The sequence below is a fragment of the Festucalex cinctus genome, chromosome 20, assembly GCF_051991245.1.
Source record: "Festucalex cinctus isolate MCC-2025b chromosome 20, RoL_Fcin_1.0, whole genome shotgun sequence".
NCBI classification, from domain to species: domain Eukaryota; kingdom Metazoa; phylum Chordata; class Actinopteri; order Syngnathiformes; family Syngnathidae; genus Festucalex; species Festucalex cinctus.
In genome coordinates, this window is record NC_135430.1 from 22,116,389 (window position 1) to 22,143,572 (window position 27,184).

The 27,184-nt window shown below is 39.1% G+C and overlaps 3 protein-coding genes and 1 long non-coding RNA gene across 8 annotated transcripts; 2 read left to right on the forward strand and 2 right to left on the reverse strand.

Moving 5' to 3' along the window:
• Positions 1–1,613: 1,613 nt before the first annotated feature.
• On the reverse strand, positions 1,614–8,647 carry LOC144008987 (uncharacterized). Its single transcript, XR_013280800.1, has 4 exons — positions 8,513–8,647; positions 6,876–6,942; positions 4,712–5,139; positions 1,614–2,837 (listed from the first exon to the last, which is right to left on the reverse strand). It is a non-coding gene; the product is annotated as an uncharacterized LOC144008987 (long non-coding RNA).
• On the forward strand, positions 2,012–6,598 carry ropn1l (rhophilin associated tail protein 1-like). 3 transcript variants are annotated; one of them, XM_077508399.1, is made up of 7 exons: positions 2,047–2,172; positions 2,545–2,569; positions 2,647–2,779; positions 3,381–3,504; positions 4,256–4,417; positions 4,607–4,782; positions 6,208–6,598. In XM_077508399.1, exons 3-7 carry the CDS (start codon positions 2,649–2,651, stop codon positions 6,287–6,289), a joined length of 675 nt encoding a protein of 224 aa, XP_077364525.1. In that variant the 5' UTR covers positions 2,047–2,172; positions 2,545–2,569; positions 2,647–2,648; the 3' UTR covers positions 6,290–6,598. The 3 variants fall into 3 exon arrangements, with proteins under 3 accessions (XP_077364523.1, XP_077364525.1, XP_077364524.1); XM_077508397.1 differs by lacking the exon at positions 2,545–2,569 and having other exon boundaries at positions 2,012–2,172; XM_077508398.1 differs by lacking the exon at positions 2,047–2,172 and having other exon boundaries at positions 2,197–2,569.
• A 71-nt stretch (positions 8,648–8,718) lies between the features above and the next one.
• On the forward strand, positions 8,719–17,601 carry ankrd33ba (ankyrin repeat domain 33ba). The gene is made up of 6 exons (XM_077508396.1): positions 8,719–9,507; positions 13,706–13,835; positions 13,930–14,070; positions 14,811–14,952; positions 15,029–15,227; positions 16,500–17,601. The coding sequence occupies exons 1-6, from the start codon at positions 9,160–9,162 to the stop codon at positions 17,040–17,042; spliced, it is 1,503 nt and encodes a 500-aa protein (XP_077364522.1). The 5' UTR covers positions 8,719–9,159; the 3' UTR covers positions 17,043–17,601.
• Positions 17,602–20,371: 2,770 nt separating this feature from the next.
• dap (death-associated protein) lies at positions 20,372–26,931 on the reverse strand. 3 transcript variants are annotated; one of them, XR_013280798.1, is made up of 5 exons: positions 26,703–26,931; positions 25,811–25,910; positions 24,800–24,987; positions 23,705–23,747; positions 22,453–22,557 (listed from the first exon to the last, which is right to left on the reverse strand). XR_013280798.1 is itself a non-coding variant. In XM_077508400.1 (4 exons), exons 1-4 carry the CDS (start codon positions 26,755–26,757, stop codon positions 22,438–22,440), a joined length of 318 nt encoding a protein of 105 aa, XP_077364526.1. In that variant the 5' UTR covers positions 26,758–26,924; the 3' UTR covers positions 20,372–22,437. The 3 variants fall into 3 exon arrangements, 1 of the variants encoding a protein (XP_077364526.1); XR_013280799.1 differs by having other exon boundaries at positions 22,469–22,557; positions 24,795–24,987; XM_077508400.1 differs by lacking the exon at positions 24,800–24,987 and having other exon boundaries at positions 20,372–22,557; positions 26,703–26,924.
• Positions 26,932–27,184: the final 253 nt, after the last annotated feature.

Consider the following 27,184-nt stretch of genomic DNA (forward strand, 5'->3'; position numbering starts at 1 on the left):
TTTTGTAAAAAAACGACCATGTATAGTAAGGCGTTTTATTTTTGAAAAAAAAAAACGACCATGTATAGTAAGGCGTTTTATTTTTGGAAAAAAAACCCGACCATGTATAGTAAGGCGTTTTATTTTGGAAATAAAAAACAACCATGTATAGTAAGGCGTTTTATTTTTGTAAAAAAAAACGACCATGTATAGTAAGGCGTTTTATTTTGGAAAAAAAAACCCCGACCATGTAAGGCGTACATGGTATAGTAAGGCGTTTTATTTTGAAAAAAAAAAAAAAACGACCATGTATAGTAAGGAGTTTTATTTTTGGAAAAAAACCCCGACCATGTATAGTAAGGCGTTTTATTTTGGGAAAAAAAAAACGACCATGTATAGTAAGGCGTTTATTTTTTGGAAAAAAACCGACCATGTATAGTAAGGCGTTTTATTTTGGAAAAAAAAAAAACGACCATGTATAGTAAGGCGTTTTATTTTTGTAAAAAAAAATAGTAAGGCGTTTTATTTTTGTAAAAAAACGACCATGTATAGTAAGGCGTTTTATTTTTGGGAAAAAACGACCATGTATAGTAAGGCGTTTTATTTTTGGAAAAAAAACCCGACCATGTATAGTAAGGCGTTTTATTTTTGAAAAAAAAAACGACCATGTATAGTAAGGCGTTTTATTTTTGGAAAAAAAACCCGACCATGTATAGTAAGGCGTTTTATTTTGGAAATAAAAAACAACCATGTATAGTAAGGCGTTTTATTTTTGTAAAAAAAAAACGACCATGTATAGTAAGGCGTTTTATTTTGGAAAAAAAAACCCCGACCATGTAAGGCGTACATGGTATAGTAAGGCGTTTTATTTTGAAAAAAAAACAAAAACGACCATGTATAGTAAGGAGTTTTATTTTTGGAAAAAAACCCCGACCATGTATAGTAAGGCGTTTTATTTTGGAAAAAAAAAAACGACCATGTATAGTAAGGCGTTTATTTTTTGGAAAAAAAACGACCATGTATAGTAAGGCGTTTTATTTTTGTAAAAAACACGACCATGTATAGTAAGGCGTTTTATTTTGGAAAAAAAAAAACGACCATGTATAGTAAGGCGTTTTATTTTTGTAAAAAAAAATAGTAAGGCGTTTTATTTTTGTAAAAAAACGACCATGTATAGTAAGGCGTTTTATTTTTGGGAAAAAACGACCATGTATAGTAAGGCGTTTTATTTTGGAAAAAAAAAACGACCATGTATAGTAAGGCGTTTTATTTTTTGGAAAAAAAACGACCATGTATAGTAAGGCGTTTTATTTTGGAAAAAAAAAAAAAACGACCATGTATAGTAAGGCGTTTTATTTTTGTAAAAAAAAAATAGTAAGGCGTTTTATTTTTGTAAAAAAACGACCATGTATAGTAAGGCGTTTTATTTTTGGAAAAAAACCCCGACCATGTATAGTAAGGCGTTTTATTTTGGGGAAAAAAAACGACCATGTATATAGTAAGGCGTTTATTTTTTGGAAAAAAAACGACCATGTATAGTAAGGCGTTTTATTTTGGAAAAAAAACCCGACCATGTATAGTAAGGCGTTTATTTTTTGGAAAAAAAACGACCATGTATAGTAAGGCGTTTTATTTTTGTAAAAAACACGACCATGTATAGTAAGGCGTTTTATTTTTGAAAAAAACAAAAACAACGACCATGTATAGTAAGGCGTTTTATTTTGGAAAAAAACAACGACATTATGCTATGACAACTTCATAATATCAAATTTTTCGCCGGGCCCGAAGAAATTGCAAAGTTTGGTGAGTTTTCGTAAATGTTTAGGTCCTCAAAAATGCGATCGTTTGCGGAGAATAAAGAAGCAGCGGAATAATAATAATAATTCTTACAAAAACAAGAGGGACCTCGCAGCGGTTGCTGCTCGGGCCCTAAAAACCCTGAAATATAACTGCATAATTGGGTAAAAGGAATTTCAAACAAGGAGTTGGATATTTATTTGCAAGATCCAGTACTCACCTTACAAGCAGGGGGCGACATTGTGCCGAACTGAAGTTGACAACCGCCTCCTTTGAGTCGAACGGGCCCGTCGCTAGGCAACGGTGCTGCAAATGAAGACTTTGCTAGGCTAGCAAAAATTAGTTCATCATTCAAAGATTTACAAACGTCAACATTCCCACTCACCAACAGCCCAGGTAATATTCCATCTCCTATATTTAGCAAATTGAAACGTTTACCCTTCAAGTACATACCGTTAATAGTTAATCGTCTTTTTTTTTTCGTACACTCGTGGTCTTCAAAATGCTAACAGTCGGCATGTTTCTTTCCCCAACGAATTCCTTTTAAAAGTCGTCGACGGCTTCAATTTGTCAAGCCGGCTGCTTATTATCAGTCAATAGAGTTAATCAAGTTGAGTAGACGTGTACGTGACGTCACCGACGAGGTGTTGTTCATCAAGGTGTTCGTGATATTGATTTAAAGTATTTCGTTACGTAACGAGACTCCCACCTGCATGTCGACTTGTAATACTTACCTGATGATGCCACAGCTAATCATTCCATTTGTAGTCTGTGTAGCAGCACGACGCTTGAAGTAAGTCCTGAATCTGAACAGTAGATTGAATGAATTGATTAGCTCGTCGTGGTTGTCACATTTGAATGCGTTTGCAGCCATGCCTCCTCCAGAGACCATGTTCTGCTCCCAGCAAATCAACATTCCGTCGGGACTGCCGGAAGTCCTCAAGAACTTCACAAAAGCAGCCATCCGAACTCAGCCCAAAGATCTGCTGGTGTGGTCGGCAGCGTGAGTTCATCTCAGATGCTCTGAGAACTGTTTGTGTCCTTAATTGTATGCAGCATCACTGCACACACACACACAAAAAAAAAGAGTCCATTTTGACATGTGCGTCTCTTATATTTGCATTGATTGACTTTAATTGGATCCCACGAGGTTCGTTGTCTGGCTTCCTTCACAAATGAAAGATCTAGAAGGAATAAAAATGAGTGCAACTTAAGTATGTCAAACCACTCTGGTCTAGTACTGGCCAATGTTTGTATTTCGAAAGAAAAGCGATCTTCTGTTTTGGATGCATGATGAGATTTTTTTTTAAATTAACTACTTGAATTCATAATCAAAATCACAGTTTATTTTTGTTTATATTTTTGTATTATTGTATGACCTCACTAAATGAACGACAATATCTGCCCATCCTTCTCTTTGCACCAATTTTCTTCACAGTGTTTTTGAGCATGAAGAAAAGTGCAATACAAATCTGATTAATGTATAACACTACTTATGTTATGACTGACCAGACCCAATGCAATCAAGCAGGATTGTTCTGACCCAATATGATATTTACAATTGTAATTTTTGTGCTACTCACGTTTTGTTTTGTTTTTGACAGCTACTTCGAGGCATTGGCTAAAGGGGAGATTCTGCCAGTTAAGGAGAGGCTAGAGTTGGATTATGGCAACCAGAATAAAGATGCTCTGCTGACACCAGGTCTGCTAAAGACTCTTCACAAACAGGTACAGTACTTTCATATCACTGTATGTCTGCAGTACACTGATAAATCTGAGTAATAGAATTTTTCTGAGAGTGTAGTTATTAGTTGTGCAATTTTACTGAGCATATTTCTCATTTTTGTTTGTAAAGTATGTTCCATCCATCCATTTTCTTGACCGCTTATTCCTCACAAGGGTCACGGGGGCTGCTGGCGCCTATCTCAGCTGGCTCTGGGCAGTAGGCGGGGGACACCCTGGACTGGTTGCCAACCAATCGCAGGGCACACAGAGACGAACAACCATCCACACTCACACGCACACCTAGGGACAATTCGGAGCGCCCAATTAACCTGCCATGCATGTCTTTTGAATGTGGGAGGAGACCGGAGTACCCGGAGAAGACCCACGCGGGCACGGGGAGAACATGCAAACTCCACCCAGGAAGGTCCGAGCCTGGACTCGAACCGGAGTAAAGTATGTTCCTTTCTTCAAAATAAAATAAATAGTATGATAGTTTTATTTTTTTTAGTTGATACTATTGGGCATTTTCTTTCTTTTTCTTTTTTTTTTAAGAGAATGGGGAAAAACAAAACCTTCTAACACTAATTATATCCTATTTGGTCTCTCCCAACCAACATAAGCCAAAAGCGCATCAGATCATCCTCAAGCAATTTCCGTAGTCCGAAGATTTATTTCTGCCGCTTACTATAAATCAGATTTTTCATGCGTATACTTTCTATTTCTAAAGTTGATATGTTTGTGCTCCACCGTATAGCTGTCGACTGCGGAAATTTGCGGCAGAGAGTCATTGCATAACAAATGGAAGGCTCTGTGTCTGCCCATGGAGCAGCTGGAGAACATGCTGATACTGGGCAACTTCAGCATGGAAATCAACTGGATGGAGTTTTTTGCACTGGGCTGCAGTGCTCTGGGAGATGTGAGATTTTGATCTTATACTTTGGTGTGAAAAAGAGCAAGCTTTGAGCTGCTTTTCAGGGTCTCTCGACTTTGAAAATGAGTAACTGCAATTCCCCACGTTGACCACACGAGGGCAGTCGAGCTCTATTCCCCATGTTTGTTGCGTGCGTGTGTTCAAACGTTCCCTATCTGTTGTGTCTTCTCCAAGTCTCTCAAGACCTCCCTCAAGGTGGCTTGTGAGATCCTGACTGAGGACGAGGAGGGGGGTGCCGCAAGGATCCCCTTTGAGATATTTTCATTGATGTGCACCTACCTGGCGAGCCTGGACAAAGAAATGCCGCCGGGCCATATTGACGCCTTCCTCGCTCGCCTGCAGCCACAAGTGTAGGTTCATTCTGATCTGTTTGCATGCTGTGTATGGAACTATCTCGAGGTCGGTAAGGTCACATGATGGAGTGAAAACCTGAAAGTCAAACGTCCCAAAGAGTCGGAATAAATGTTCTGGAAAAATGTCTTAAAAGTTCAAAGCTAACTTACTAGCCTTAATGAAGAGAAATTGATGACAAATGTTCTGCCCCAACACACGGAGCCGCCCAAGTGTGCTTATCTATTTCACATCCTGACAACTGAGAACATTCTGACCTCTGTTTGGTCCAAACGACACCCGGTCGCTTTGGGAGTCCAGCCAGGTGCTGCGGCCTCAGATGGCGTCGTGAGATAGTGTCCGTCGCTTTCGCTGTCCTAAGAGCAAGAAGCAGAACGGAATTGTGTTTTGGAGTTTCGACATCAGCAGGAAAGGTAGATTTAAAAAAACAACAACAACAACAACAAAAAGACAAAATGGCAACATTCCATGAATGCTCCTTTAAGCACTTTACCTCAAATTGCTCCCAATTACAGGTTAGCATCGACAGGCCTAGCAGGGCTTTATTCACCATTGCTCTGCTTTTAATGAGTAGCAAGAGTGCAATTGATCCAAACGGAATTTATCATCATACACAGAGACCACCTAGCAGCTTGCTCAGGGGTCTGCAACCCGCGGTTCTGGAGCCACATGTGGTCTTTAGTCTCTCCCCTGTGGATGTCTAAAAAAAATTTTTAGTAGAGATCAATATTTTTTTATAGATTTATTTTTTAGATAAAATATGCTTTAAATGAATTGATTTAAATAAAAGAATGTATATTTAAAAAAAAAAAACATCAGTCCAAATTTTTAAGTTGTCAGAAAGAGATGAAAGGCAGATGAAAAAAAGTTTTTAAAATGACCTAAAAATGTTTTAAAGGTGACCATAAAATGTCCATAAAGGAAGAGGAAAAGCAGAAAATTACCATAAAATATCCATGAAATTGCAAAAAAATATCAGAATTTAATAACAAACAAAAAAAAAGGCAGAAAAGACCATCAGAAATATGCTCAATAAATGTCCTATAACAAAAGAGGAAATCCCAAAAATTACCCAAACATCTACACAAAATGGCCTCTTACTGATTTTTCCAGAACATTACTTTTGAAGTATTGTGAATTATTAACTTTAATTGTGTTGATTTTGCTATATTTGCAGAATTGGGTTCTGAGACACTTTAAACGGTGGCATGATTTTGAATGTGACGAGCCACATCTCGGGTGTGCACACTTTTGCAAACACAATGGATTGTTTTTAGGTTCACCTCAAATATTTTTTTTTTCAATTGAGTTATAATGTCAGATAAAGATCACAAGAAATCTTGTAGTAAACAGGGGGGTGTAGACTTTTGCTATCCACTGTATATAGGGGTGTAAAATACAGTAAGTGTTGTCTTGTGTTGCAGCAAAGTACAACACGGCCTGATCAAACCTCTCGACTTCATCCATCAGGAGGATATGAACCCGCCCAGTGAGTCATCGGACTGAAGTTGAGCAAAACCAAACAACCGCTACTGTGTTTCGTCATTTTCAGTCAGGCACAACCCGTCCCCCTTCTCATCCTCTAATCCTATTGATGTACTGATGATGTCATCATCCTGGCACGTTAGAAGACGCTTAATTCATCACCGAGACAACATTTATTCCGCAGTTAATCACTCGTTTCCATGAATTCAAAAATCCGATTGAGCTGTTGTCATTCACACAGCGTTGTGTATTTAATAACATCATTCATTTATTATTCATCCAGCTTTAGGAAGATGATAACAATAAATGAAGCTATTTGTCTTGGCTGTATTTGGGAATTGCTTTGACACGCATGACCAAACATCAAAACGGAATTAAGGGTCATTGTGAGCTGATTGCAATTGTTGCCAATGGATTGTTACATTCGTCCTTCAGCTAACAGCTAAATTGAATTAAATGTTTATCCTTGGCGTCTCATAAATCTTGAAATAATCACCACCTTAATGTCTTTGATATTAAAGAAAAAAAAAACACGAGAGTCAATTGATATTTTGCCATTTGTGTGCACGTGTGTGTGTGTGTGTGTGCAATTGAGTGGGGGACTCACAGGGAGATCTTTGTGAGGCTTCAGGTATGTAGCACAAGAGCCCACAAAGTGGGTGGGCCGTTTTGGGCTGTGGGGGGAAAAACAAAACAAAACCAGTGAGTATTACATGTTTAAATTCATTTGCATTCCAATCTATTGAATCTACACAATTACGTAGCATACACAATTTTGCTATAACAATAAAACTCGTTTGTAATTAGGAGTTTCCGAGTGGTAACGTCTTTCTCATAGCACGCGAAGGCAGGGTCAAAACAAATTCCCACTTGTCCAAAATATGACATGAGGTGGTGTTCACGTGCAATTTTCCTACTAGACATTTGGTATTTACCATAATTTCAATACCACATGAGGGCAGCATATCCTGACTTCACCGACGGTCTGCAATTGACGTCACACTACAACGCCGACCGTGAATGGTAAAAAAATAATTTTTTTTTACTCGAGTATAAAACCTTTCTTCATTCATATATTAAAAATGCCTTGCTGTAACATGTATGTGACAGTATGCTATTACCTCCCTGCATGAAATGATGCGGTGAACTACTGAAATAAGCGTAAATAAAAAGAATAAATGAAGCAAAATTGTGAGAATGTTAAAAATGTTTGCTGGAGGTCCAAATGAGTTTTGAGGACCAAAATAAAAACTACTTTTGTCTCAAACGCTTTCAGGTCGGAACTGGGAAAAACCAACTTGGATACATCCGACTTTTGACCATCCTCGAATGCAGCAAAACCATTTTGTGTGTCACAATTCCATCTATTACTAGTTATCAAATATCATGACACTTTCCCTCTTTGCCGTTATTTGCACGCTTCTGTGGTAGAGTCGCAAGCAACTCAACAAATGGAAGACTCCATGTCTGCATGATTTTTGAACTCCACATTTTTGTTTTAATTGAACTACTTGAGCTCTTTAAAACAAAACGTCACAAAAAAACACTAAAGGTCAACTCTGGATTCTGAATCAATTATGGCTGTAGACATACCCAAAGACGTTGCTTATTGTACTTGTGTCCATATATGATCATGCATCGTTTACGCTAATACAAATTGCTTTATGGGACTTGGAGGCGCTTGTCCCAAAAGAGTTTGTTGTTGGCCCCCATAATTGAACGACAACTTCCCATTTATGGTTAGTTCGTAAATGGGCCGGAAAGTACAGTTTTGTTTGTCCACAAAAAAGAGCCATGCGAGACAGCCATCACATTTTACGGCCCTCTGAATCATCGAGCAAATGACTTTGGTTTCCTTTGATCGTACATGAGAGAGAGAGAAAAAAAGTGGCCTGTGAAATTGATGGTGTGGCTAAAATTGTGTTAATTGCTACTTGTGCACGTCCCAGCATGTGTATGAAAACATGTTTTCTTCCATGCACTTTTTAATTATGACTGCAACTACTGATTATTTTAAGAATTACTATTTCCCATCAACAGGGGTGTGTAGACTTTTTTTTTGTTTTTTTTTACAACCACTTACAAGCAACTTAATGCACTTTAAACCAACTTGACTGTGAAATAAGCAATTCTGATGGTTTTCCACACACAAATGTCGACAAACATTTCAACATGTGGATTTTCCTATCAAACATGATGAAGAGATATAGTGCATGTAAATATGGCCATGTTAATGTGACTCACCCACACGTTGGCACGCCTGCTGGTACCTTAGCGATGATGGGCCAGCCACAGGAGATCAATCCCAGCTCTCAGCGGGGGGGCAAAGAACAAGGTAGAATATTAATCAGCTCACACTGGGACTGTTATGCACTTGCTCCCCCCCCCCCCCCCCCCCCACTACAGGTGGTCGCAGTCAACTGGCACTCAGGAATGGAGAAAAATGACATTTTAAGGTAATGATATGGTAGAAATGCAATGTGTGGGGATTTTTTTCAAGTTTTTCAACGGCTATACTAGATTTATTATAAACACTTGATGAAATCCTAAAATGAAGAAAATGCTATACTTTGAGGTTACGTTACTGACGTAATCTGGTGACAGCGTCGTAAAGCGAGGATAGCCTGCATTTTAATGGAGGAGGGGTGGCTTGTCCCGGGGCCATCTAATCGGATTAGAGACTGCACGTTGGGGTTGTGCGTCTCTCTCTCCGCCCTACATGTCATGTTTGGGTGCTCTTCTCCACGTTGGAACTTTGGAAAGTGTTGCGTTCACGTGCGGTGCGCCAATGTCGTCCACGCAACGAACTGAGCCGAACGACGTGACAGCACGTGCATGACGAAGTCAACGTAAAGTGACCTTTCGGGTCGAGAGAGTTGGATTCGGATTCGATGGTGCTGATCACGGACGACAGGGACGTTGGAGTCGCAGCGTCGCTCCGGGTCAAGCAGCTGAAAGCGGGCGCGGGGGTCGCTCAAGTCCACCCGACCATAGTCGAGGAGGACTTCGAAGAAGTTGACTTCGAGGACTTGGACGACGTCAGGAGCATCGCGTCCGACGACTCCTTCTACCCTCCCGATGATGCGTTCGAGGACTCCGAGCGCTCCCCGTCACCGCAGAGTCCGGAGCCGCTTTCGTTCTTCCGGGCGTGCTGCACCAACAACGCCGCTGGAGTCCGGATCATGATTCGGCATGGGGTCGCGGAGGATGAGGTCAAGCAGACGGACCGGAACAACAGGGTATAGAAAACACATCAAACTATGGCTCCATGTATGCTTTCATCCGGTCCACCGAGTAACTATTGTCAAGAGTCTTGTATTCATTTTAGCCAGTAAATGTCACTAAATAACTGGGTAGTTGATTTATGATGAATACAAATGTAGTATTAATCAAATAAACACTTTCAAACAATTAAAATTGAATTGAAATCATTTGAATACAATTTAGTTATTTTAATGTAGTTTACATCCACATTTTAACTTTTTTTTTAAAATCCTCATTTACAAATGAATGCTACATACAAATATGTTTCTAACATAAGCAGGGCCAATAAGAACATACATAACCTGACACATAAAGAAGACGTGTCATTTGTCATTTTATTAGCACGGCACTCACATCAGACTGTGGAGAGGAATAATTAAGCCCGAGCTTTGTGTAGAGGCTTAAGGACTATTTTAAGGCTTTGCTGTAACGATACATAAAGTCTGACCTCTGTGTAAAAGCCTGTTTTACTCGACTTCACTGGCTTAGTCGGACTAATCAAAATGATAGCAACAAATCCAAAATTGAACACAATTTGTTTTCAAGATGAATAATGTATAGTGAATACTTTTGTGTCACAAAATCCGACCAATGGAAATTAAAACCAAAATAAAGTAATAAACTGACTTGGATAGTGTAATAACCCATTTAATCCCAATGTTTTCCCAGGCATAAAAAAAAAAAAAAAAAATCAAAATCAGGTGTCATTATTTTATGTTTTATGTCTGTTGGAACAAGTTGAGGAAGCCATCTTCTTCTCAAGGTGTAACCAGGAAGTAACCAGTTCTGGTCATGTGATAATATATTCCAAACATGTGTAAATGCATACATTTCACCCAAGCAATATATTCTGACAATATATACCAAACATATTTTGAAAGATTACCCAGTAACATTTGTAGAGCCCTGAAGATGAAATTATTCTGGTCCAACACAAGAGACCACACACCATATAGTCACCAATGCTTTTAACAGAATGTTTTTGAACCCACCATGCTGCTGTATATGAGGACGTAGTGTCCCTTTAACCCCTTCTGGGAAACTCCAAAGCCACACGCACATACACAGAACCCATTAAGTATAAATGAGGCCACTGTTCTCGCTCGTCTCCTCTCGACCACCTTTTGCAAACAGGGTGAGCTCGGGAGAGGAGACAAGGAAGGAATCATACGGAATGTTGTTGGATTGTGTGTGATAATTGTTATCGCAGGAGAACAGAGCGAGCAATATTATTGCAAGTAGGAGCCGAGCTAATGTGAATGATTGGAAAAATCAAAGTCATGCACATGTGATTTGATAACGCCCCAGACAGGAGTGTTAACACGTTCGTTATTGACTGTAAATGGCCTCTAGTCTGGACTCTGCACGGTTGCATCATTTACTTGTTCTTTTCACACATATATAAGTTGAGTTTGAACAAATAGATTTAGCAAAAAAAAGGTTGGATTGATGAGAGATTCTTACATGAATTTAACAAGAACTCTGAGTCGCTATGGCTTCGGTTTAGACCCCCAAAACAACATCACTTTACTTGCAAAATACTTGCAAAACAGCAAATCGCCATGGCAACAGCATGCAATAAAGTATAAATCTTTTCAAGGCACTTTTGGTTTTAAACACATTTACCCGAAACACCCCCAAAATTGAAGATGATCGGATAACTTCAATAAAAGGAGATCATCTTATAAAGGGTCAAAAAATGTCAAAAGTAATATCAAAATGGCAGACTTTCAGTTCCGTTTATGGTATGACTCTAAAAGACTTTTCTGTACATTTTGGGCAGATAAATATGCCTTCCAATTATTGTAACTAGGTCAAACTAAAACAGGTTGAAAAGGTGACATTTTACATCCCAAAGCATCACAAAAAGTGAGGCTCAGAAATTGATAAGCTTCAGATACTAAGTAGTGATTTACCTTGAGTGCCAGCACATCTACATATTTGTAAAAAATCATTAAAAAAAAAATCTTCATATTTGTATAATTGAAAGCTATTTATCATCAGTCGTTGATAGATTTTACAGATGTTCGTAAAAACAAACAAACAACAAAATCTGAGGAAAACCACTATTTCCATAAAAACAAATATCCAAGAGAAGTAATAATTGCCATATAAATCACCAAGATATAAATTCAACCAGGTTTTACCGCAGCCATAAAACTATACAGTAAATCACTCGCGTGCAAAATATAAATGAAGTTGTCCCATTCTAGTTCTCATATGAACAGCAAAACTCTGAGGAAGACGTGTTCACCACCAGACCGTCACATAACATTTGACATAAGGTAAATATGAAAGCAAGTTCGAATTGCTTTAACTTTGGGGGTATGATTTGAGCAGAGCGAGGTTAAACAAGGTCAGCAGGAATCCAGCGAATTGGAACACAACAGATTAAAAATCAGAACGTCCATCAGCATCAAATAATGAAAGTCTTCAAACTGCTTTCGTCTGCCTTCCTTTTTATTTGGCCTACATGAAAGAAAAAAGAAGAAAAAAAAATGCATAATCTTCTACTGCTTGTGTTTGAGGCGGAGCTTTTGCATTAAGACTGCCTTTAAAATCACTTTGTATGCGATGGTGTGTTTGAGTAAGAAATGAGTTTGTCGAGTACAACACGTGCATTTGTGTCTATGAGACAGGTCGACATGTGCACAAGCAAGCAGAGCCGTGCAGTTAAAGTGAACTTTTTCCAGACAATCCAGCAATTATTCCCAACAAACATTCCCCCTTTGTCTCCTGGAGGCTCCCAGGCCTGACGACGCAAATGCGATTACATGCACTCGGCTGACAGCCTGCCTTGTTTTAATAGTTGTGTTTGTTTTACATCGTGTCCATTACGCACGGGCTATAAATTCTGTCTTAAGTGGCCTGCGCTAAGGAAAATACCCAAAACTCGAGTAGTGGTGATTTTATTTCATGCAACTGCAGATAATATTGAGTCAAGAATTTTTTTATTTGATTTTTTTTAGGAGATAATTCACGTTGTCTCTCCAGGAATACTCCTTCTTTTGTGGAGTGTTACCTAATTATCAGTCAATGTACATACAGACATTTTTAATGCCATTACATTAACAATAACATGATTTTTCAAACAAACTCTGGAGCTGTAGTAAATCTCAACAAAAACAGATTAGAATACCAAAACACACTTGTGCATTGTTATCAATTTAAAGCATCTATATTTGTTGATCCACGGCTTGTATTATAGTTAGGATTAACAGCTGATATTTCAAATGCTGCTGGTACAAATAATTATTGCGCTTATTAGTTTGACTATTTAAAGAGGACATACTCGTCTGCACACAGTATTCTGGTGAATTTATATTGTGTTTGTGGAATATGAATTAAACAGCAAATGCCACCTCTTTTATGCACTCATGGGGCGGCCATTTTGCCACTTGTATACAAAATATACATAGAGCATCCCAACAAATCTCCGAAAAAAAGTTTGTTCAAGCACTCACTGAAAGTTCCAAACTACATACAGTTGCTTTTAATGCTGACATTTAAGCTCTGTCGACATCAACACTCGTCTTGCTCGGGAGTATGCAAATGAGGCTTGCGGCTAAACTCGGTTAGATGAGTAAACATAGTGCTTCTATTTCAATTTGGAGCAGTCAGCGACTGGATGTTTTCGAGAGAGAGAGAGATACATAATATTTATAGTAAAAATATAGCTATTGTATTATTAAAATAGAGCGTAACAGAAAAATTGATGAATTATACTCACTGTATAATGGTTGTATAAATAATGCATAACCAACACAAAGCTAAAAGTGCGACCCCATGAAAAGTCAACTAAGTAAATTTCAATTGGCCCGTCATCAACCTTGTTTGTGTTGCCTTATGACTCCCCGACTTTTACTTTCAGCAGAATTTTCCAGGGTCATCACTGCAGCAAACATCCTCCCACACAGAGCGACATTCACGCATACGCGCACAAACACAAACTCCTTTTTCTGGCACACAACATCAGACCACGGCTCTTGCTTATTTTCCCGCCGAGTTCAACATGTCTCGGTTTGCAGTGAAAACAAGTCATCTTAATTCACAAAGGTCCATCCATGCCGACGAGCGCCGTTATGTTTGGATTTAGCGTCTTTCAGGGTCCGATATGGCGGCACAAATGTTTGTGTCTCTCTCATTTAACGCCTTCGCTTGTTGTCGTGTCAGACAGGGCTGCTGGTTGCTTGTTACCAAGGTTATGTTGACGTTGTGGTAGCGCTGTCGCAGTGCCCGTATCTGGACGCTAACTGGCAGGACAGCGAGGGGAACACGGCCCTCATTACCGCAGCACAGGCGGGTAGGTCGCACAAAACCATGTCTTAAAAAAAAAAAAAAAAAATGTCTTCAATCCTTTTCAAAGATGATCTGTTCTCTTTTGGACTTTCCTTTAGGTCACATTACAATCACCAACTACCTACTCAACTACTACTCAGGATTGGACATCGAGAGGAGAAACTGTCACGGCTTCACGGCTCTCATGAAAGCTGCCATGCAGGGCCGCGTTGAATGTGTTCGCTCGCTTATGATGGCGGGTGAGGAGAAGTTAAGTCCCAGTTGTTGGGATAAACAACACATTTTCAACTAGACTGAGTGCAATTCCTGGAGAAATTGCGTGGGAATGCTGAAAGCTGAATGCTAAGACTTGAATGCATGTGGAATGCTTATGCAGTAAATTGGGAGAAAAATGATGAAATGATGATCTCCTGTACTGGTTACTGGACAATGCACTTTGCCAACTGTGCCAACGAGCAGTAGCAAACACCTGGTAAAGATGATAAGTTATATGTATGGAAGTGGGCGTGGAAAGTTACACTCAGAAATAGTTCAATGTCTGTCCCATTGAAAATGAAATTGTGCAAATACTGTCAGTAATGTGGAATCAGACGATATATACCCCGGGAGGCGTGAATTTTTGAAGCAAGTTTGAAATTTGAACAGGATAAATCAAAGTATTATGTAGGAATTGTTACATGGCAAAAAAGTGTGGGGAATAAAAATCACAATAACAATCGTTTCCAGCGATCTTGCAAGACGCACCAATTGAGAAAGGAGAGACATCTTATTATTTGTGGGAAATATTCTTTCTGATTTTTGGAAACACTAATATGTTTGATATGATTATTTATTATTATATTTTTGACAATGTAAAGCATTGTGACCAACCGTATCAAATATGACACAAAAAGTCATGATTAAAGAAAAAAGATGTTTGCTCATATATTTGATGGTCCAGGCTTTATTGGGTTAAACGGAACAATCTTGTTCCTCTCAGGAGCCACTCTAAATGCACGAGACTCTGGCCGCCAAATGACGGCCAGGGAATGGGCCTTGTTCACCGGCCGCTATGAAACTGCCTGGGCGATGGCCCGACTGATGGAACGATCCACTGCGGATCAAATCTGTGATGCATACAGGTAAGAAATAAAGTTCCCCCTCTTGGTCTTACTTTGAAGGACAGCAACGACATAACAGCCAAGCGACTTTTATCAGTCTAGAATGGCCGCCGCTGGCATCAATGGTGGCCAGAGCCCGGGAGCCTCGAGGCTGCCTGACGCGCTTGACCGACACGGTGCGCGACATCTTCAACATTGCCAACGTCACCAACCCTGAGGACGATGGCGTCATCGACCACCTGGTGTCTGTGACGACGGCCATCAGGAGCCCATTTATCGCCGTGACCTGTCATACGGTGAGTGGCCGGAAAACTTCAAATTGCTATAAAGCCCAAAGTAGCTGCCTGCTTAAAGGTAAACCTATGATACATTTTATCTGGCTTATAGCAACAATTTTAATGATTTGGAAACTTTGCGAACGTAGTTCGCCTTAGTGGCGCTTAATCGAGTGTCGAACGCAATGGCTCGACCTTCCACAGCTGGGACCCGCAGGCCGTCGTTGCTGAGTCTCGTGATTCGGGCTCTCGTCGCTTGCCACCTTCTGCTTTGCTCGTGCAAGCTTTTTTTTTTTTTTTTTTTTTTTTTTTACTAGCTTCTCCCACTAGCTGCTCTTGTTAGCCACTCCAGCCTGCAACTTGCAGCTATGGAGCCACTCTTTAGTCCCTCTCCTGTGGCTCCCTGTGGAGCGCTAAAAAAATTAATATATTTTTTACATCTTTATTTGTATATAAACTTCACATTAATTAATGATTAAATAAAAAATGAATAATTAAATATCCAAAATATCGTCAAAATTGAAGTTGTCGGAATAAGACACGAAAGGTAGGTGAAAAAGTTGTAAAAAATACCTAGAAATATCCAAAAAAGTGACCGTAAAATATCCAAAAAGGAAAAGAAAAAGCAGAAAACTACCATAAAATGTCAATGGAATATTCTTCAAATTAATTGATGATTAAATAAAAATAAATAATTAATATCTAAAATATTGTCAAAATTTAAGTTGTCGGAAAAAAGAGGCGAAAGGCAGATAGAAAAAGTAAAAAAAAAAAAAAAAAATACCTAAAAATATCCCAAAAGTGACCGTAAAATGTCCAAAAAAAGCAGAAAACTACCATAAAATATCAACCGAAAAAAGGTATTTAAAAAAAAAAAAAAAAAAAAGTCTTAAAAATGTATAAAAAAAAAAAAGGAAGAAGAGAGGCAGAAAATCATCCAAATAATATTTCCATACAATTGCCAAAAATGTCAGAAATTTAACCCGAAAGGCAGAAAAGTCTAAAAATGTATGAAAAATTAAGTATGAAAAATCCAAAAATGGACAAGAGGTAGAAAAAAAATGAATCTCAAAGTATTGGATGCTGCATCTTTGTCTGTTATGGTGCTAATGAGCTCTTGGGTCCTCAGTACAATAAACTAACAATAATGACACACAGTTTCGTCTCTCTGAGCCACCGTAGACAACATCATCAAATAGTTGCAATTTCCGCTTTTATGTCTTTAGCTAATACTTCGGTAGTTAGCTTTAGCTCTCTAGCTAGAAAGTTGTGACACTCCCACTTATATTCTAGGTCTGTCCCGAGAGCCCCCCAAGTGTGGGCAAACGCCGCTACGCAGTTCCCGAGATCCTCCGCCATCAGCGGGCCAAAGAGGTCAGCGCCATCAACCCGGACAGGGTCGACGGCCACCTCAAGCTGTTCCAGAACTCGCCAGTCACTTTGGCGCCCAAAACCTCAGCCGACCGGCGGGCCAGCCTTCAGACGCAGAACCCGGCGCCTCGAACCAGGAGCCTCAGCCTGGGAATGTTGTCGTATAACGAAACGGAGCTCCGGAGGACTAGCCTGCTGCCTCTCAACATGTTGCTCAGGAGGAGCAGCGTCAGGCCGGGGTTCACCATCCCCAAGGTGAGCGTGTCCAGGGCGCCGGCGCCCACTTACGAGCCCGAAAAGATCCGGAGGAAGAGCAGCGCCAAAGATGGAGGCAGACAGCTGCTGCAGATTCCTAAGTGGCGATATAAGGAGCTGAAAGAGGAGAGGAGGAAAGCCGAAGAGGCTGAGAAGAAGAGGCTGGAGGCGTTAACCAATAGACGCCTCACTGTCGGAATCAGGAAGTAGTCCTTTTTTTTTTTTTTTTTTACGCACACTAAACCAAAAACAGACAATCAATGAGTTGGACATTACTCGACTCAGGGTGACTACACTTACCAGCAGTATTGCATGACTCAAGACAAAGTTGATTTGTGTCATTTAATCAAGTTTCAGTGGATGCAAAATTGCTGCCAGCTTTAGAAATGCTCGTCATTTGCAATGTCGCAGGGGATATTATACTTGAAAGTGGTTGGAGCTTTAACTTATTTTTCCTTATTTATTGCTTTTAAAAGCAGCCCTAATGGCCAAGCCTCTATTTCATTATATTTTTTTTTCCCCACACCAGCCTTTTTTGTTGTTGTTTTTTTGTAGTTTTTCCACTGTAATGGAGGGGGGAAAGTAAATAACAAAAATCAAAAATCCAAAGTCTGTTGAAGCACAACAACAACATAAAACGAAATCAATTTGTACTCGACTATTTTTGGGCAATACACTAACACGAGCAAATCTCTCTGCAACATTCCACAAACATGCTGTGCTGAAAATACTGTATTTTGTAATAAATGAATTTTGCTATCGTACTGCAGTTTGGTATTCAATAATTTGCCTAATCATACTTTTTGGGATCAAGCTTCCATTACTTGCTGAAAATTTCCCCTATTTATTGCATCAGATCGTTGCCTACAGTATGTGGCACATGACTGTACATTATTCCAGTTATGGCCAAGACAATCTTCTTATTATCTGGCTGCATGACATAATATTTAGGTCATGAGTGTTGCTGACCCAGCTGTTGGCTTCCAGTGTAACCTGAGATTATGACATACTACAGGCATGCCTCTTCGATATGACCCGAATCCCTCATTAATTCAGAGAAGGCTACATAACAAACAAACAACGAAGCAGTACAGTTGCTACTGATATGATGGCTATTACAGTTTGGGTCCATGTAATGCTAGATGCGAGCGTGGGGATTTAAGACGGCATGAGCTCATTCTGGATCAGCACTTTCAGGAGTGCTGAGTGGGAGGTTTTGGCGGAGAGCTTAATTGCAGCCCCCTGCTGGTTGCTTGTGGAACAGCACTTGCAGAGTACGATTTTAATGAGTCACACGTTTTTTTTTTGTTTACTGCTATGTTTTTGATGCCTATATAGTAATTTTAGTATTGGTTGTAAGCTTTATATGTCAGCAGATGCGGGTTTGTGAATTGCACTTTTTCCAAAACTTTTGGTTGGCTTTCTTTGAGTTGTTCATTTAGCAACACAAGTCCCTCAATAGTTCTTGTATGAATTTCCACCACATTTGTATATATATATATATATTTTTTAAACCAATTTACCACTTGAAATGTACATTAGGGCAGTCATGAAACGTTTTCTTTTCAACTTGCCACTCTACAGTGACCCAAAATAAGTAACATAGTACAGTACCAAAAACCTGGCCATTTACTGCATTTTTTATTACAGCTATACTGTGTGCTACATATATATATATCTGTAATTCACTTTTGATTAAGGAAAACAAAACTGAATTCCAGATATATGGCATTTTGAGTCACAAATTAAAATTCCAACTACTTAAAATATAGTTACTAACTAGTCAGTTGTCACGTTATTGGTACACAGAATAACGTGCAACTACCCTCTAAAATAATCGTTTTTTAAGTCTTGATTCAAGTAAGAAACTGAAACTATTCTGCCACTCAAGGTACGAGAGATGTACAAACATATATTTTTAAGGCTAGAACACCATTCTTTGACGGCAATGACTGTGACACTTGGGGGGGGGTAAAAAAGATGCAATGAAGTTGGTGTTTCCTCATGAATTTTGAATTTCTGACAAGCAGCAACGTCTGAATAAATGATTGTGGGCTCACAATTAAGAAACTATCACAACTAATCTCAACTAGTAAAAATGAACTACAAGTTGTCCTAAAACAAAAAAAAAACTTTCCACAAAGAGTGACTGTATAAATTTGAAGCCAACATGTGATTGTAACTTTCTATGGCACTTTTCTTATCACAGTGACCATGAACACCGCCCCCATTTCCACATTCAATGGTCGTCATACCTTTGACTCCCACTGTGGCTTGTTGACTGAGTAAACGGATGACTTTCAGGTCACTTTGTCACACCACTGTCCAGTTGGTACAGGTTGGAGCTAGTTCCAATGATGCTAAGGGTCACCTGGTCAACAGCTGGCGGCGTATACTCAAGAATGATGCCAGCGAGTGCAGCAAAACAAGAATGACTCAGGTTACATGTTGTATTCTATTCTTCCTACAGAGAGAAACAAATGGTTAGTTCCATGTATAGCTGGATAATGCACAACACAATAATTAAAAACAGAAAAAAACAAAACGTTTTTACCTATTCATGATGTAGCTAGTTTGACATTTAACCTCAATTGTTCAGACTAACTAAACGTCAGGAATGAAGATAAATTTATAGGAGATGTCAACTCGAAAAGTTACTAGTTTAAACATGGTGGGGGCAGCCATTTTGGCGTCTGAAGATGGCGTCACAGTTTCTGAGGGAACAGGCAACGACCAATCACAGCTCACCTGTGTTTTTGAAGCTGAGCTGTGGTTGGTTACGACCTGAGCAACTGTGATGTCATTTTCAGTCGACAGCAAGTGGCAAAATGGCCGCCCCATGAGATGGATACAAATGGGTGGATTTTGCTGCTTAACTTATACTTCATACTTTCATTAATCAGAATTTTTTGACTATTTGAGGCACATAAAATATAAAACAGATTTTTTTTTTTTTTTTTTAATAAATCCCTCATTTAGTTATCAAAATAAAATATTTGAAATTAAAACTGCTGTTGTAGGACCCATTTTAACCAGCATCTAAAGTCAATACAAATCTAAGCAGCCATTGCATATAATACAAGTGTTTTTCCAGTTATTGACAGTACATAGTTTAAATGTATGGCAGCCATATAAAATGTGTATTTCTCAGGTAGTGTGGGTGTGCTGCTCCACGCATGGAGGTTGTGCGTCAACTGTAATTTGGTGTTGCGGTTCGCTGCATCTGGCTCATACCAAGTTATATTGCGCCGGCTGCTTCACTGGGTTAACACGAGCTGACAGGACACCTGCTTGCAGATGCATGTGTAAAGACGGATTACATGAAATAACACCTGGTGTGCGCACTTATTTGTGTGTGTGTGTGTGTGGCTGGACAGCTCATGACTTGTTTCTTTTCCAAAACACCAGCTGAGCCCTCATCCCCCTGCGAGTGTTGATTCACCACGGGACACACTTATTTGCAACGTAATAATAAACGAGCCTCCAGATATTTTTTTATTTGTACTTTTTCATAAAATCAAATCATGAAAAACAGCCCATTTAAGATAATCTATATCTTTATTTAAGACAACCACAACCAATACCAAACTCCAGTTGAAACAATTGATTTAACTCAAGAGAAATGTGAAAGACAACAACAATAATAAAATTCTTCATCTTGAATGAAAATGAATTGATTTGTAATTCTTGGCAAAGAGGATCTCTTTTACTTCCTGTGACAAATGAGTGTCTTGATATGTTTGAAACACACAAGACGTGCGCTAAAATGAAAACAAGTACACTACCACAACCAAAATGATGGAATGTAAAAACTGTTTTTTTTTTTCCCCCCCAATCATCCTACTTTATGTTACCTTCAATTTACACATCTGCTGTTTTTTTTGGCGACAGGGTTTTGCTTGGCTTGTTATACTCCGACCCTGCTATGTTAAAGCTTGAATGAAAGCAAAACAAACCAGCAAGCATCCCCTTTTGCTTTTGATATACAACATACGCTGGCGAGGGATTTGGCTTTATTCGCAGCTGAAATCTAAGAAACATAAAAACAGTATGGTGCAGGATGTTAACAGGCACTGCTGGATTATCTTTGAAGCAGGTTGCATGTGCATCACATTCGCAACGTTACAGTTAGGAGGAGGACGCAAAAGCTAAAGAGTGAACTGCATTATGATTTGCTCTGTTACAGTATGTGATACCCTTGACACCTCACATCAAGCAGCTAACTAAGCAGTTGATACCAAATTATTTTAGGACACAGACGCAGAATTCAGTTGAAAGGATTTTTGCCTTAATTAGGACGTGGCCAATTAGTGGGTGCACTGCTGGAATGTTTATTGGTTATAATGCTCGCTCCTTTCCCTTTTTATGGCCCACGTGCAATGTGGCAACAGCCTGAGTATGACAACATATACAGTTTTTTCTCTAGGGATGAATTGTGCAATGAACATTGCGCAATGTTTCAATGTATTTGTTCGACATATAGTAGGACTTGAAAGCATATTTGTATTCAAGTTAATTTTGCAAACAATTATTGGTTTACTTATCGGTTATCGACATCGGCACCTCTAAATTATTGGTTTTATCGGTATCGGTTGAAAATAGTATTATCGTGCATCCCTATTTTTTTCCAATCAAATCAATTCAATTTAGTTTTTTTTTTTTTTTATTATGTTGTTAATAAAAAAAAAGGGGGATCTCTAATTAGCTGTTAGGCTCTTTTGGTTTGTCAAGCATGTACAAAGTCTTCCTTCATATTAATTGGTAAGTTCAGTGCTATTAATTACCTGACTGTGTTGTAGGGCTGGGTAAAATAATGATAATAATAATAATAATCTAACAATCAATATATTGAATCAATTTTCCTTTTCAAGCATGATAAAACTCATAAAACCATGACTTGATTATTTTAAATTTATAAGAAAATAGAATTTTGAAAGGACGAGGTCTTTTTTGTATTGTACTGTTTAAAAGTATTTTCTTACATTTATGAAATACCTGACTCACTGTACTTTAAGACAATTCAGAATGTTTTTTTTATTTATTTATATGTACAATTATTGAATTAGAATTCTGAAAAGATTTTCACCTCATTCTTGCTGATGCCAATGTTTGTGCAAGTTAAGCGATTTTAACGCTAAATCATTTAACCAGCTCCTTCCTCCGCAAAATTTAATATATTTGTGGAGTTTTTAGCATGTCCTTGATATTTAAGAAGACTTGTTGTTCCATAATTAATCGATATCGGATTGAAGTGAATCGAATCAGAAAACAATCAAAATCGAATCGATTGAGGAAATCTCAACATGGGGGTTGATCGGGGTGATTGATTATATAGTAAACGTCTATATATCAATTATGACTTTCAAAAAGATACATTTGAAAGAAAGGAGCCAAAAGGGCACAACTAATAGTGCAGCACCGATTCAGGGCTGGTACAAGTGTGGCCATAGCGTTATTAGGCTTCTGTTGCAGACAAATTCCACATCACACAACAGTAAACAAAAGCAAAAAAAGTGACCGATCGATCAAAGGATATCTGTGCCTAGCGGGAAAACTGTGTTCAATTGGGGAAGGCCGACTGGTGGGCTTGGCGTGAGCTCGCGGCTCACTTGCGGGGCTGATGGATGTGCTGGTTGATGTGCTGAGAGGGGGGCAGCTTGGGGATGCCAGGCTGGGGCTTCTGGTGCGCCACCTGGGCAGCAGCCGGGGTGAAGTCCCGATCGCCCTGAATGCAGTCAGGCCGAAAGGAGAGTCACAAGCAGGCGAGCTTGGAATCTTCCACATTCATTACAAACTCGGAAAATGCGTGATGGATCTTCCACTTAGCAGATTTTTTTGTTCCTCGTTATTATTCACTCAGATTTCCCCACACACAAAAACATGTCAAGAAAATGTATACTAAAATGTACATGACTCATAAAGTGGATGTATAATTTAACATTCTGTGAGCACAGTGTCTTAGTATATTATTATTTTTTTTAATCATTTTATTATTATTATTTCTATTATTATTATTACTATTATTAGTTTTTTAAATAAGTATTTTTAATAATTTATAATGTGAATGGTGATGTTACCATACACTGTAAAAAAAAAACAAGTATTTACTTGAAAACACCTAGTAAAGTTTTTTCACTCAGAAAATAAATTCACAGAAAGCACATTTTACCAGTTTATTTAAAAAAAAAAAAAAAAAAAGTACTTGAGGGTTGAGGAACTAACCCAAAACCTTCAGGTTGGGAGACAGCCACTCTACCACCTGAGCCATGCCGCTCCTGCTGTGTGCTTAAAATATTGATGAAGCTCATGAGTTTGTTCCTTAATGCCTGAGAGAATTATTATTATTTTTTTAATAAAATGGTAAAATGTACTCAAAACTCTCCTTGTAAAATTTACTTTGAATTTCTGAGTGAAAAAACTTCACTAGGTTTTTTTTCAAGTAATATTATTATAGTGTATAAAAATACAGTCTATGCGTATTCAGTTTGTCACCTGTGAATTTGCAGATTTTTATGTTCTCTCACCCCAATACTTTTTTTTAATGATTATTATTACTTTATTATTTACCAACCTGATCTCTCCCTCACTCATTTTTCATGGAAAAGGTATATTGAATGTTGATCAACATCTTCAGAAGAATTATAAAAAATAAAAATAAAAAAAATAAATAAAAAATAACGCCAAATGCAGTTCTATACATGTGACAAATTACAGTGAAAATAAAACATTTTGACATTAATAAACTCTGAATTGTGTTCGGTCAAGGTAGAATTTCCTTTTCTTCGACTCCATACAAACTCAGCCATTGTATTATTCTGACCGCTTATATTTCCACGACATTAATGTGAAATGTGTGAGTCAGTGTGCGTTACCTTGGTAACCACTCCAGACACAATCACTGGGACCTTGGGTGGACTGAAAACAAAAAAGAGAAAAGACGAGTCAGTCGTTGAGAAAAAGCCATGTACACTGCGCAGAATGTATGCCAACATCTTTTAGTTTGTGCATGTGTGCAATCTAATCATCTGAAAGAAGGTCGAAGACGGTTACAGTCTATACAAAGCGGAGTTACAAAAATATGTTGGGCAGAGCTAAGGGAGGCGAAAGGTCAGAGAAGGACATATGGAGGCAAACGCTTTGATAACAACAATAATAATGGATCGTCAGAGGGGAGGAAACGAGGACGGAGGGCGAAGCGAGCGCGCGGCTCGACCTTGACGTGACAAACGAGCGCCGCCGTCTAATTTTACAGCGTCGTCGCCCCGCGGTGATGGTGACCACCTTCCAAAAAAAAACATCACCTCGAAGGCTAGCACAAAAGGAAGCGCTAACAAATTCAGAAAATACTTCAAAATATATTCACGTATAACATGTGAGGGACTTTTTGGAGATAGTAACTAATTTGGGTTGTCGGGCAGGCTAAAGGAAGCCATTTTCTGTTCATATTTTTGATAAACTGCACTATAGCAAATCAACATTTTACAGCTAATTGAAAACTATTTCTTCAGGACATTTTTCCTGACTGAAAGCTGGTGCGCAGAGCCTGCTGGGGGAAGCAGAGAGCTGTCAGAAATACTGCAGACTTGTGCCTCAGGAAGGGGGGGAAAAAAATGAGGGGGAGGAGTCTGAAGGTGAGACAAGAAGTCAGGATGTTAATTCAACGCTGGCTTCAAAGAGTGAAATATGTTATTACATACGCATTCTTTGTAAGCGTCAACTCAGCGACCCACCCATCTCCCTGCGCTTGAGCAATGCACAAAGTTTGTTGCCGTGGGCATGGAGATGGTTGCCATAGAAACTGATGCATGCTGCATTTTCTTCATTTGTCTGCCACTTAACTGAACTTTTACTTGCACTGAATTTTATCTCAGGAACTCGAGTGCTTCGGCATCACAAAACAAAACAAAACACTTGACATATATGGTGAACTTGTCATTTCTGTAACATGTTTTCAACACCGACCTGACCTTTGCGTTCTTCTGACTCCATGCTCGTCCTCAACTTTCCTCTTCATCTCTCATGTAAACACGGCTCGCCGTCTCTCCACCTCCCTTTGCCCCATCTGTCCATCTGGGCGAGATTGGTTTCGGCAGGTGCTCCCCTGACTACAACGCTTGACTGGCCGCAGCTGATGTGAAATTTACCCACTAGCCACCTGCGAGACGTCCATCAGTGTGACTCATGGAGGGAACAGTTGGACTGATGGAGTGCAACTGTGGCTTTGAAACAACTTTTCAACACAAGAAGGCCCAAATATTATTCATAACGGCTTTATGCACACTACAACCAAGTTTAATAACCTTTGACTGCCGAAGACAATTAATAATTAGTAGATGAATGTTATGCGATCTTTCATTTAGTACCCACATTGTACATATAGTAAAGGCAAGCAATATTCTTTTTGCCTTGAAAGATGAGTTAAAATGCTCGAAATTGGCTGGCACTGTGTTTTTTTTTTCTGTTTTTTTTTTTTTGGGGGGGGGGGGGGGATAACGTGTGGCAGTCAAAGAGTTAACATTCAATGAATACCTAATTTTGGCAGAATTGTATTTATTTTTCATATATTTTATTCGATTGCGCAGGTGTACCTAATGCTGAGCGCCATGAGTGCATATAATTGCGTGTGACTGAAAAATGTGCATAAAATGACTGGAGTGACGGTAAAGCTCTCTGCTGTGCACCCGTTGTCAGCTCTCATCACCACACAACCTGATAATGCGGCATGTGAATATACCATCTGCACCCGCTTTAAACTTGCAGCTGCAAATGGGAATAGGAATTCACTGTTACAACCAAAAACGGTGGTCGGAGGAAAAATATGAGTTAGAATATGTTGGAATTTATGTTTGGGTAATGTTATATGAAAAATAGGCCAAGTCAAGGTTATTCTAGCGTAAAAGTTTGTTTCTAGAAAATTAAATTAAATTTGAGAGGAACTCAATCAGAAAATCTTTAATGTGCACTTTAGCCAGGCTCACCTACTGCTCACATATTCCTCCTCGTCGTCATCTTTTGGTGGAGGTTCCGGCGTAGCAGTCGGCTGGTGCTTCTGCACTATCCTCTTACCCCCGGCCTTTACTGCAACAACAGGTTATTATTACAACATGCGATTAGGTCTCATTACTTCTGTGGGCTGCAACTATATTAGCAGAATACTTGAATAATCCATCACATATTGTACTTGTGGTTTGGCTTTTGCAAATTCACCAACTCGGATCCTTTTTTTTTGGGAAATTATCCTCCACATTGTGTGGATAATCTGCAATGGGTTTTTTTTTTCTGTGGCAAAATGCTGTCTGCAACATGTATGATATTATTTGCCGAAATGGGAAATGTGATTTTCTGCAAATCTCCAACTTTACACGATTAGCATTTGCATTGTAGCAATTCGTACTTGATATTCACCTTTGAACTCAGAGGTGATCAAAAGGGCTGACATTGTGGAATGTCACCTTATCAGACTGCGTTATCAGTGCAGCTGCTGCAAGGCCGCCGTGGCCTGTCCACGTATACGTTATTTGCCCAGGCGCCTCCCTGCTCACTGACCTCCACGTCACCATCGTACTTCCACTGCACGCTTGTCATATCCCTCTAAAATAATAAAGCCATCTTTAAAAATGACCAAACTATGTTTTGAGATGCTAATAGGGCATCGCTCGTCTATCCGGAAGTGAAAACGTGCAACATTAGCGACACGAAGGGAGTGCAAATGCGTACATTGTCAACCACAAACACAACAATAAGGCTGTCAGTCGCATATTACTATTAGTGATAGCTTTTAGGTGTATTGCTGCACCACTGTTATTAGAACATGGAAACATGAGGCCTTGAAAGGCTGTAAATAAAAACAATGTGCAGTAGTAGCTTTACCTGCAGGAGGGTGTCCACCCCTGGTTTCGAGCTTTTCTCTCGGCGGAGACGACATACTTCAGGCTCCAAAGTGTGTCGATGCCAACTCGCAGCGTATACTGACTTCTTCTCGCTCAATTCGGGCCCAAATTCGGGACGGAACACCAGTCTGGAATCGTCAACGTGGCTTTTCCCCGAGAATTGTTTGGGAACGATGCGTCATGGCGTCACGGGTGCAGCGCGAGCCGTGACGTCATGACGCAAACGTGAAAAAAACTTTATTTAGAATGAATTGTTAACAGAGTCGCAGTTGCTTAGGTTATCTTTAAAAAATGTGGAAATAATTTCCTAGAAAATAAACACAACGATTTTAAAGTTCTTATTTTTATTTATTTATTTATTATCCAGGTTGAAAGCTATGATTTAGTCTTGCACTGCACATTGTTATTTGAGTAAACCGTTGTTTATTGATGTACTGTTTATAAATAAAGCTCCCTTGCATT

Coding starts and splice junctions, on each gene's coding strand:
- ropn1l (XM_077508397.1), top strand. CDS start 2,649: ATGCCTCCTCCAGAGACCATGTTCTGCTCCCAGCAAATCAACATTCCG. Junction 2,780..3,380: donor CTGCTGGTGTGGTCGGCAGC/GTGAGTTCATCT, acceptor TGTTTTTGACAG/CTACTTCGAGGCATTGGCTA. Junction 3,505..4,255: donor TAAAGACTCTTCACAAACAG/GTACAGTACTTT, acceptor TCCACCGTATAG/CTGTCGACTGCGGAAATTTG.
- ankrd33ba (XM_077508396.1), top strand. CDS start 9,160: ATGGTGCTGATCACGGACGACAGGGACGTTGGAGTCGCAGCGTCGCTC. Junction 9,508..13,705: donor AGACGGACCGGAACAACAGG/GTATAGAAAACA, acceptor TTGTCGTGTCAG/ACAGGGCTGCTGGTTGCTTG. Junction 14,953..15,028: donor CAAATCTGTGATGCATACAG/GTAAGAAATAAA, acceptor GACTTTTATCAG/TCTAGAATGGCCGCCGCTGG.
- dap (XM_077508400.1), bottom strand. CDS start 26,757: ATGTCGTCTCCGCCGAGAGAAAAGCTCGAAACCAGGGGTGGACACCCT. Junction 25,911..26,702: donor GGGTGGACACCCTCCTGCAG/GTAAAGCTACTA, acceptor CTGTTGTTGCAG/TAAAGGCCGGGGGTAAGAGG. Junction 23,748..25,810: donor GAGGAATATGTGAGCAGTAG/GTGAGCCTGGCT, acceptor TTTTGTTTTCAG/TCCACCCAAGGTCCCAGTGA.